Source organism: Archocentrus centrarchus, chromosome 16 (genome assembly GCF_007364275.1).
Source record: "Archocentrus centrarchus isolate MPI-CPG fArcCen1 chromosome 16, fArcCen1, whole genome shotgun sequence".
NCBI classification, from domain to species: domain Eukaryota; kingdom Metazoa; phylum Chordata; class Actinopteri; order Cichliformes; family Cichlidae; genus Archocentrus; species Archocentrus centrarchus.
In genome coordinates, this window is record NC_044361.1 from 13,597,896 (window position 1) to 13,609,530 (window position 11,635).

The 11,635-nt window shown below is 39.3% G+C and overlaps 2 protein-coding genes across 3 annotated transcripts in view; one reads left to right on the top strand and one right to left on the bottom strand.

The window, feature by feature from the left end:
- Positions 1–2,590: 2,590 nt before the first annotated feature.
- On the bottom strand, positions 2,591–9,687 carry derl1 (derlin 1). The gene is made up of 8 exons (XM_030749764.1): positions 9,349–9,687; positions 7,528–7,639; positions 7,363–7,427; positions 6,722–6,748; positions 6,134–6,229; positions 5,911–5,963; positions 5,706–5,816; positions 2,591–3,521 (listed from the first exon to the last, which is right to left on the bottom strand). Exons 1-8 carry the CDS (start codon positions 9,499–9,501, stop codon positions 3,380–3,382), a joined length of 759 nt encoding a protein of 252 aa, XP_030605624.1. The 5' UTR covers positions 9,502–9,687; the 3' UTR covers positions 2,591–3,379.
- Positions 9,688–11,616: 1,929 nt separating this feature from the next.
- The window catches only part of tbc1d31 (TBC1 domain family, member 31), an 11,082-nt gene continuing 11,063 nt past the window's right edge, over positions 11,617–11,635 (top strand). For both annotated transcript variants that reach the window (XR_004021214.1, XM_030750646.1), the window contains exon 1: positions 11,617–11,635. This exon is cut by the window's right edge and continues 353 nt beyond it. The gene's annotated coding sequence lies outside the window, so the exon portion shown is untranslated.

Consider the following 11,635-nt stretch of genomic DNA (forward strand, 5'->3'; position numbering starts at 1 on the left):
GATTAAAAATCTTTCTCCCAATCCAGGTTCAAGGAGGCTGCTTGAGGTTGCTCATCTACTTGAGTAGAAAATACAAAGTATTGCAGCCAACTATAAATAACCACATCGCATATAGTTGCAAGAAAGACAGGATTTCAGCATTGAATGCTCAAAATGTGGTCTGATCTTCATCTAAGTCACAGTTACACAAACAAGCTCAAATTAATTGATCATTCACAGTCTGGGCTGGAAAAAAGTAAAGCTGCCTCCGTCTGTAGCTGTGTTCGGAGGTGTGGAGAAATTTTGGAACATTTCTCCCCACGGCTGTTTCAGTTCAATATTTATGGAGTGTTTTAATTAAACCCCCACCTGCAGGTCAAACCACAGCAGTTCAATTAAATTATAAGATCGGGACTCTTTCTTTCAAACATTCTGTTGTGTTTTAGGCAGCTCCAGCCTCTCCTAAGCTTCAGTTATTGGAGTGCTGCTCAGAATTTTGAACTGTTCCACTTCATGATTGCAAGTTTTCCAGGAGCTGTTACAATGCAGCCCCAAACTATGATGCTCACATCACCATGCTGGGATGAGGGTTTGGTGTGGACATAGCGACATTTTTTTTTTTTTTCTTCCCAGAAAGTTCAGTTTTGTCCAGTGCTTTGGAAACGATGTGCTGTATTTTTCTCATTTTTGTGGAGTTCTCGTAGAGGTTTGTGTAGGTGTTTCACTGTTACCCTTTTTCCACCTCCTTCCAGATTGCATGTTGTTCTAAATGTGATCTTTGCAGGACATCCACTCCTACAGCGAGTAAAAACACTTACCTTTCCAGTTCCATCCATTTCTGTTAGGTCCCGTGAAAGCTGTTGTGATCGAGGTGTGGTTCACAACAACGGGTCTTAAATGGCAAAGCTCCAATGAGTTTATGTGATATTGAGGCGTCCGTCCATCCCTCCACAAATCATAAGAGTACTGGTTGGATTTTGGTGAAAGATAAATTTGTCCTGTATGTGACTCCTTGACTTACTCGGTGGATTTTTGAGCTGGTTGAGCTACTCAGTTATTGGAATTCTGGTCTTTGAACACCTAAATCAAAATTGGTGTTTTGTTTGTAAATTTGGTCAGTCTGCATAGAATTGTTTTTGTTTTAATAATGAAAAATACCGTTTTTTTTTTTTTTGGCAGCTACATGCAATAACTCATCAAATTTATACTTTGCAAATTGGCTGCCGGAGGTTTGAGTTTCACTGCATGTTGTGATGTATATGCAACACATTTGTGTGTTCGAGTGGGATAGCTTTATCAGACTCGGGTGTAAGCTGTGCATGTGTGAACATTGTGTGAGGTTCAGATGAAATCTCCTGGCATAACTTTCCAGTGACGGTGACAGAGAAACCTTGCATGCACATTCTTTCTATATGTCTTTACACCTGGCTGGAGGCTTTTTTTTTTCTTTCATAAATATTTTACTGCTGGAAGAAACATTGTCTTCATGTCTCTTAGAACCACAGAGATCTACACAGATGTCCAAACTGCTTGCAATAAATACAGAGATTTAGCACTTTTGACCCTTTGAAAGAATCACCATCTTTGATTTGAATTTGGCCTGTTTGTACCCTTAATTTAAGGTTGAACCACACATTTCTCAGGTCTGTCTTTAATGTGCACTGCTCAACTGTAAACCTAAAAATAAGACCACATACAGTGCTGTGCAAAAGTCCCTCCTTTGTATTTTTCTTCCAAGAAACCAGGCTTTCTTTTATTTTTTTTTTTAAGTAGTCTTGAACAATAAATCTCCAGGCTTTCTGAAAGTTTTCCTTTGGACATTGGCTGCTTTTTCACTTATTTCCAGTCCAGTCCTTGTACCTGACCATTTTCAGAGGATTTTTTTTTGTTTTGTTTAAGTGGCTTAATGCTAACCTATGAATCATTCAAGCATTAGAAAAGGCACCTAACTCAAAGGATAAACCAGTGTTGTGTCCACACGTAACAAAACCAATTTTAAATTGGATCTTTAGGCACTTTGCTACTAGCAGCCTGTCACAAAACCACATTATTTGTTCCAATCATGGTGTGCTGTGTCCTTAAAAAAAAAAAGAAAATGTAAGGAAACTGGAGGACAAAAATAATGGCAGGCCTAAAAACACTGCAGCTGATGAACAGTGAAAGTTATGTCCTTAAGAAGCAGGAAAAAATCCAGTAAAACCCCAATACAGAAGCTGAGAGATGCATCTGGCCCTTCAGTTGATCCATATACTGTTCACTGAAGCCTCATCAGAAATGGACTCAGTGGAAGGGTGACTGTCAAGAAGCCACTATTAGGAACAGAAACGGAGAGAAAAGGCTGAGGTATGCCAAATTACACAAGAACAGGACTGAAAATCAGTGGCAGCAGATCTGATGGAGTGATGAAATTTGATATTTTTGGTTCAGTGACAAAGAACCCTTGAATCCTGAGGTCAGCAGAAAGGTACAACAGTCAGTGTCTACAGCCACCTGTAAAACACAGTGGAGGCTCTGTCATGGTTTGCAGCTGCATTTTTACACAGTGGTCAAAATTCATGGAATTTTGAATGCAGAAAAGTACTGTCAGACTTTGATCCACCATGCAATACCATCTGTACAGCTTCTGATTGACAACAGCTTTGAATGTCTTGCTGGCACGTGATTGGCTGAATGGTTTCCTTGAGTTAACATGGAGAGTAAGACAATGACACACTCAGACTCAATCATCCTTTCAATAAACAACTGTTATATTTACAAAAAAAAAAAAAAAAAAGTAGGATCCATCTTCACCTCGTTTAGGTTAAGATCAAATCTGACTGTCTCCGTGCCACAGAGGCACATAAACATTTCACACCCATGTAAATTCAGACCTGGAGACAGTGCTCTCTAAATAGCTTTGCCCATGTTCTGCAGAGGGACTGCTGAGAGCAGGCTCCCAGTGCATTGGTAATTACAATGTAATCTGATATGGCATCACAGAGAGAGAGACGGAGGGGGAGGAACACAAGAGTCGAAATCCACAGCGTGCTGGTGTGCAGCTGCAACATCTCTCATCTTGACAGTCCAATGGCAGGGTGTAAAGAAGAAGACAGGAAAGAAAGAGAAGAAAATGGGCGGTGACACTCAATCATCACAAAACAAAAAAAAAAACAAAAAAAAGAATTTAATTTTCTATCTGCTTGACATGGACACTTTCGCAGTAGTAAGCTGCTGGCTTTACTTGGTGAATGGAGCCTATAGCCAGAGTTCGAGTCCTGCTATGCAGAGCAGTCACAGATAAAATGCGTGCTTCCTCAAATCTGATCCTGTTGTATCTTTAATAATTAAAAAGTAATTAAATTTAAAGTCAAGGTTTGAACAAGAACAAATTTGATGAAACAAGCATTGGTGCAGTTCTCTCTCATTCACCCCCGAGTCGGAAGCCTTGTCCCCAGTTGTGACGTCCTCCTAGTCCTCCTGCATTGTCCTGGGCAGCTGGCCTCCTGGTGGGAGGGACTCCAAAACCAGATACCCCTCCCCTCCTATTAGGAAAGAGCCGATACCTGGAGAAAGATGTTAAAATGGGATCTTTGAAATCAATCAAGCAACAAAATCTGGGTTTATGAGGAGAGTTAGTGGTGTGTTAAATTTTAAATGTGGTGACATGGCCACAAACGCACCCACAGCTTCACCACAGTGATAAAGAAAACTCACACAAACATGTCATTGTTTGCTTAATTTTCATAATTTGTTGTCTGCTTTGAGTCTTTTGTTACATGCCTTTTTCCATGGGGGGGGGCTCATCCCATTTGCAGGTGATTTAACTTCCAAACATTTACACCCAAAAGTACTGGAACTGTGAGGCCAGTCCCTTTATTCTTGCTGTACACTGAAAACATCTGGGTTTGACATAAAAAAAAAAAATCTATGAGACAAAAGATCAACATCTCAGCTTTTCTTGCCAGGTATTTCCATCTGAATCTGATACAGAGTTCAAAGATAGCAGATTTGATCTGAAGCCACCCATTTTTCGTGTGAGCAAAAGTATTGGAACAGATGAACTTAAAATAGATTAAAGTGAATAAGATTTAATATTTAGTTGCAAATCCTTTGCTTGCAATAACTGCAGCAAGCCTGTGACCCACTGACATCACTAAACCTTTGCGTTCTTTTGTGATGCTTTTCCAGGCTTTTACCACAGCCTCTTTCACTTCAAAAACCTTGCACTTCCTGCCCCTGATGAACTCCTTTGTAGTTTCTGCAGTGTGCTTTGAATATCCCAATCAGTTTAATTGCATATTCCTTTAAATTGACAGCGAAAATGTTTCTTTAAACTTCTGAGTTTGTTGTACTTCTGCCATCATGCGTGACATCAATGAAGTTTAATGAGCCCGTCCCAGAAGAAGCCATGCAAGCCAAATCCACGACATTACCGCCACCGTGCTTCACAGATGCGCTCAGATGATTCTTTCTTTCTCCAAACTTTAGCCTTTCCATCACAAAAGTTCATCTTTGTCTCATCAGTCCATAAAATGTTGTCTCAGGGTTTGAGGCTTGTCTCTGTACTTCTTGGCAAAGTCCAGCCTGGCCTTCCTGTTCTTGCTAATTAGTGGGTTTGTATCTTCTGGTGAAGCCTCTGTACGTTTGTTCATGAAGTCTTCTTTGAACAGTAAATTGTGATACCTTCAATCCTGCCCTCTGGAGGTTGTTGCCGATGTCACTAACAGTTTCTTTACAACTTACAATGTTTCTGCACAAAAGGTGCCATCTTCTGAATTGTGTATCAGATCCACCTGTAAACACCTGGAAATAAAAGCTGAGATGCTGACCTTTTGTCTCATATTAACTTTTTAATGTCAAACACAAATGTTTTCAGTGTGCAGAAAAAAAAATAAAGGGACTGGCCTCACTGTTCCAATACTTTTGGAGGGGAGTGTAACTCAGATAAGTGTTAGGAAGGGAAACCAGAGATGAATGCAGAACAAGCAGACAAAGTACAGATAAATCCAACACTTTTAAAAGAGAGTTTAGGTAACAGGTAATCTCCTAGGGCAGTGCACCAATGCTTACAGCAGCATATTCATTGGAATATGCTGCTGTATTTAAATCATTCTCTGACAGTCATCTGGCCAATTTCATGTATGCATGAGTGGATCTCCTTCAGTGTCTGTTTGGTCTCTGGATCATGCGCACTTGCAAATTGTCAGATTAGGACCTCCAGGGAGTGATCTAAATACAGTAACCTTGCTAGAAGCTGTGCAATGCTTCCAAAGAGATGACCTCAAAGATGACTTCACATAAACACGTTCAAACCCTGTGTCATTGCAACTGTGGTTACCCCCTGTGCTGCCCTTTTAAAAAGGACTATAATATACACAGTAACTCTGCCTGTTAATTATCAGTGTAGCCATCAGTGACAATTACAACATAATAGCAACTGCTAAAACAATCTGAGAGTTGCAAAGAAGTAAAAAGTGAAACTGACTCATTAAAGACATTAATTTACATTCGTTATAATATAACAAGTAAGTGTTCAGACAAAGTAAAGCTATAGCAGCAGGTTCCCTAAGTGCACTGCAATAAACAAAAGTTTAAACTTTGAATCGTGACAGGTAAAGTGTTACTGCTTCTTTAAAAAAAACTGCACAGTCTTGCTTTAAAGTGGAGTACACTTTGGAGAATTCAGTGATACAACTTAAAGCCAGTTTTGCTCTAAACTGAAACAGTACACAAGCGCACAAACTTACAAGAACTCTGGTGTGGACAGGAAGGCGCGTCCTCCCAGGTCCATGGGGTACTTGAACATGAGGAAGAAGTAGAGATGGCCCACCAGGTTTCCTGTCAGTTCATTCACAAATCTGAAGTACAACAAAGAGAGGAAGATTAGTCACAGGAAGTTATTCCCCAGACTGGAATACTAATTTAAAGGCTTTGATCTAAATTTGTACTTACGACCCTCCGATGATAAAGTTGAAACCCAGGATGACCCAAGGTAGATAATGAGCCTAGGACAAAGCAGCAGAAAATGGTGCTGATAAAAATACTGGAATCATTTTAGTGTTGAGTTAGTGTAAGGTTTCACAGTTAGTTCATTATTGGAAGTATGTCTTTAATCTGTTTGAGATTTCTATGAAACCATCAACCAGATAGAACATGCGACATTTGATGTGCGTACCTTAAACTGTGTTCCAAACCAGAAGGACACCACCGTGTCTTTGTTGAACTGAGCCCAGACGTACAACACTGACATAATCAGTGGAATCATCAGAAGCTAAAAAACATCAACAACACAGGTGTTTGTAACGTCTTCACAGTAGGTTTTCAAAATGTTTGGCTAATGAAAGTTTGATTTTTTTTTTTTTCCTTTTCTTTTTTTAATCCCCCATAAGTTTAATGTCACATACCATCAAACAACAAATCAGCCTGGCTCTGCCCAAAGAGAGCAAAATGCACTTACCAGCACACCCAATAGGTAATGCTACTCAAAAAATAAATAAAAATGCCATTCCTTGGCCAGGACCAGAACAAAATAGTCTGGATAAGCTTTGTGAAATGCTGCATAAATTAGTAAGCTTTAGAGGCGCAGGTGGCAGCTTCTCTACAGTGTTTTTTTTTTTTTTTCCTAAAATGTAAACCTTTCCTTTTTAAAGTGGGTGTCTTGAGTTATGAAACATTCCTAAGATTTCAAAGGACAGGTGTAAACAAATGCTTTATATAGAACTACAGTGGTCTAAATACAGAGAGAGAGGAGGAAGATTCTCACCTGCATGTTTATCAGCAGCCCAGTTATCTGCAGGTACAGTCAAGGACAGCAGCTTCAATACAGTCACAGCCGAGGCTGTATGATTTAGAACGGGAGGTTGGCAGTTCAAATCCCCAAACCAGTTTTCGGAAGCTGGCAGTCACCTCTGCCATTTCAACTTGAGCAAGGCATCTGACCTTGGCAGGTCGTGCCTCCTACACCTCGCACCCACAGTTCAGCTGAACTGACAAAAACCGAACACGTGGTTTAGACGAGGCAGAGAGAAAATACAAGTTTGGCTACATTTCTCATATAAACAAGAGCGGTCTGAACAGCAAGCAGCCAATCGGAGCTGAACTCCTCACAAAAAAGACAGAGTGCTGAGATGTGGGCCTGAGTGTACTGCTGGTGCTGCATGTGACCTAGATTATGTTTCGCTGCTCTGCAGGGGTAGACTGACACTGGGCCGCTGGCACAGAGCCACCCTGACATGGCACAGTGCTGCAGAGGGGTGAGGGTGGGGGGGTGTACTGAGAAGATGAAAGAGAAATGCAGGAGGGATCGAAAGAAGACTCTCAGAATGAGTGATAGAGTGGGAAACAGGCTAAAATGTGTGATTTAAAACAGGAGATTTGGTGATAAGACACCAGTTAAAAGGATACAACAATGCAGATCCAGTTGAAGAGGAGCATGAAGATATAGTCTGCAGGTCTGCCATCAAATGCCCCTGTGATGCAAAAAGAGGAACGGAGATGATAGCACGAATGGAAACATGATGACATAAAGAGAATACTTTGTCTGTAAACTACAGAAGCCAGTGACCTCACCTGTCTCTAACCGAGTGGAGTAATGGTAGAGGAAATATAGGTTGACCAGGTACAGGAAGCCAGTATTAGGGGTTATCGGGAAATAAAGGGTGGCTGTCACCGGTCTCCAGAGCTAAAAAAAGTAGAAGAGGTATTGACCCAAGAGAAATGCAGCAAGACATCAACATCGCTGTGCCTGTTTGCACATCCAGATGATCACCACTGAGTCTGTAGCACAGTAAGGCTCATGTGGATTGGAAATGATAACTTCTTGTCCAGTGTTCCCCTGCAGAGTGTGCTGCCTCACAGCAGGTTTTAAAGATTGGTAACAGAAGTCAGATCAATACCACATTTAAGAGGTGGTGAAAGTACAAAAATCTCTCCTGAGTTAAATTCCTATTATTCTGGGGGGAAAGGACAAGACACTGCTATAGCATAAAAGAGTGTGGGATTGGACCATTACCCGATTTTTGTTCTGTCAGGTTAAGAGTTATTATTTTGTCGATTGGGATTTCACAGGAAGTTAATCAGCTACAGCTTTTTAATCAAGCAAATCTCAGAGTTAATGGTTTTCCACAGCTTGCACTGGCCATCTTTAACCATGATTTGACAGTTTATAGGCTCATAAAGGTCAAGAGGTTATATATTGTATACTGACACTGCACTTGCATTTTGTTTCAGTTTATTTCACTTTTTAATAGCTGTCCTACTGGCTGCCTACATAATGAAATTAACTGCAGTTTTAAATCGGCATCTCCTAAGATTAATATTCCAAACTAATAAAGTCCAGCAAATCCAAGTAAATGGAGAAAACCTACAGCAACTTGTTCAGCTGCAGAGAAGATCTATTACCTACTGTAAAAGACCAGCATGCTGTTATTTGGGTGTAACAGTGCACAGACTACAGAAGGTGTAATGATTGTTCAGTTAACAAGTGGTGGTGAAAAGTAGCTTCTTCTTTCACTTAAGTAAAAGCAGTAATACTACTGCAAAGAAATATATGTAAAAGAATTTGTCTTTAGTAGAGCAATATCAATAAATAGGTAAAGTGCTGCGCAAACGTCTCAAGCCACCTCTTATTTCTTTATATTTTGCACAGTACTAAGTATCCCAAAATAATAGCACATTTACTGGAGTTAATAAGAATGATATTTCTCTATGAACAGACAGAACATGTATGAACTGAAGTATTCGATAGCTTAAGTGAAGTTTTCAGCATTTAAATTGACCAGATTGACTGACTCTCTTTGCCCTGACTTGTTTCTGACTACTTATTTATATCCCTCCTCTAACCTTGTATGAACTCAATGCTAACCTGATTTGGAGGCCTTCACACTGGCAGAGGGGCTAATTTCATAACATTCTCTGCAATAACTCCCAAATGCTGTCTCCACCTTGTGGACGACAGCACATTAAAACTAAGTTATTCTATCATAATAAACACTCTAAAATAAAACATCCCTGCTATATATATATATATATATATATATAGATAGATATATATATATATATATATATATATATATATATATATATATATATAGATAGATAGATAGATAGATAGATAGATAGATAGATAGATAGATAGATAGATAGTCTGTGTGTATGTGTTTGTATACCTTAGACTAAGCTCACTGTTTCTCCATGCATTTTGACAGCATCCGGAAGTCCCACCCTACTGCGTCTCGCTCTCTCATTGGCTGCCGCACACTCAGGCCTGCTGAGTTAGCCGTACTAGCCACCTGCTAACTAACTGCTAGTTTCCAAAAGGCAGTAACTCAGCGTTTATCGGCTAACTAATCCAACAGACACATAGCTGAGTAGAAACCAAGAAAAACTTACGTGAAATCTGCTCCAGACCAGCTCCGGAAATAGCAAGAGGTTCCTGAAATCAACCAATCCCAGTTTGCCTATAAAGGGAACAGCAATGGAGGCAGCGAACCAGCACCGGGTGATGAAAGGGATGCTTCTGAACCAGTCTCCGATATCTGACATCTTTCCATAGGATTACTGCCAACTTTGAAACCTGAAATAAAACCTCCTCTTTTACAATTCACTAAAGTCCTTCCCAAACCAGCGGCTGCTTCCTGTCTTTATATCACAACTGCTCCACTGTTAAGTTTACATGACGTGGCTAATCACAGGGAGCTAGCTTCAAAATATGATGTAGTCACCGAGATCAGAGAGGAAACATCCGGTTCAGCTTTTCAAAGTAAAAACCAATTCGGCTACTGTCAGATTGGAAATAAGATCTTTTATACTATTTATGAATATTGCCGAACTAGAAACAACAACAAAAAAATGTACTAATAATTAACAGAAACTTGGAGATCAGCTGTGTTTATCAGAGGAAAATGTGATGGAATAAACCTTTTTGAAAGCTTTATTTCCAAGTTAAAATGCTTGTTGCACAAAACAGCACTTCTGATGGGATACACACAAGAATTTAGAGGAACTCAAGAACCATTTCCGCTCAGGCTATGTAAAATCATCACAAAAGTCTCTTTCCTCAGGCAGTTATCATCAGTTATCACGTGGTCTTTATAAAACTAAGGATGTGTACAGCCAGATGACAAGTTGTGTGCTTGCACGTTTATTTGCCAAATTCGTTTATTAAAAAGCTCTTAATTTTAAGGAATATTTCAAAACCGGATGTATTTTTAGTACCTAATAGTCTCGTGTTTGCCTTGCATTTTACTGTACTTCCTGCGAAATTTGCAAACGCGCTCACTTGACCATCCAGAGGCAGCCAGCAACACAAAGAGGCGTGCCGGTGTTGTGCCAAAAAGTGATTTCCGGTATTTGCCAAAAAATGATTGATTGTATTTAAACTGTTGTAATTGACTTTTTGACCTATAATATGTCATACGTATCTCTCGTGAATGATATCAAGTCAAGCGAGAAACAACATCTCTGTCACAAAGCAGAAGCTGAAATCATTTTTTGGCAAAGTGACTTTTGTATGTTCTTTATTTCTCAGGGTAAAAGCTGTCATTGACATTAAAAATGTCAATAGACAGTTCTGGTCGAGAGTGCAGCAGAAATTGCATCAAATATAATATCACAGCTCTATAAAGATATTTGAAGTGGCCAAAAAGGACTGGATTGATTATAAACTAACGCAGTCATAAATATGCTTGTAAAAAAGTTGGACCAATTACCTACCTTGTAGCAGTTTAACTTTGAGTTTCCGCCATGCAAAATTTAACAGTCATGAAGATGTTCTGGATGTTTTGACTTTGACTTTGACTACAACTCTGAATTAAAGAACTGCACACGACTGATATGGTACATACAGCTTTCAGATATTAAATAAAAAATTAAAAAGAAAATAAATATGCTTGTAAAACAGGTAAATTCTTCATTTTATATATAATTCCTAAATCATGTTGGCTACAGTCTATTTACCCATATAAGCAAATATATTACACAGAAAAAACACACAGAAACTTCGGAAATCACAGTTTGGCACATTTTTGACACAACACCGGACGCAGCGGTTTACTGGGACGCCCCCCTGTGGAGATGTGGTAGTACACCACATGAAGAGGACGGGCCAAGATAAAATACTGTATCTTTGAAAAAAAAAAAAAACATCTCTTAAAAAGGGGATCAGTTAATCGTAATTATTGATTTCAGGGTCCAGTTGCCGGAGTTTACTTTTATTCTTTCACGCTGTCTTTGAAGCAGCAGTTGAAGGACTTGGATCTTTTACTTACATTATTTACCTAAGTGTTGCCATGGCTTGGACAGATGAGATGAGAATGTTTTTATAAAAATAAAAGCAATACCAAAAACAATATATATATGATTTTAAAGTTTCTTAAAAATGAATAAAAACTGATATTAACTTACCTAATTTAAATGTTTCAAAGTGTGACAGATCTGCTGGTGAGAGACCTACCGTCCGCATCAATTAACATGTAAATGAATGAACGAATAAATAAATATGCGCCCAGTATTTGTTTAATTAAATATGTATTTTTCTGTAAAATGTACAAAATATCCCCTTTTTCCGGGTATTGCAAAAAATAAATAAAATCTACAGAAATGAAGCGTCACCATCTGCGCTCCTTCGCCACGCCTACTGCATAATTTCGTCAAACTTGGGCGACAAAATAACCGTCCT

Bases quoted from the DNA above. Each gene is read 5' to 3' on its own strand.
- derl1 (XM_030749764.1), bottom strand. From the start codon at position 9,501: ATGTCAGATATCGGAGACTGGTTCAGAAGCATCCCTTTCATCACCCGG. The intron at 7,640-9,348 runs GTAAGTTTTTCT...TACTTTTTTTAG, and splicing joins TGGTCTGGAGCAGATTTCAC to CTCTGGAGACCGGTGACAGC. The intron at 6,230-6,721 runs GTGAGAATCTTC...GATGTTTTTTAG, and splicing joins GGCTGCTGATAAACATGCAG to CTTCTGATGATTCCACTGAT.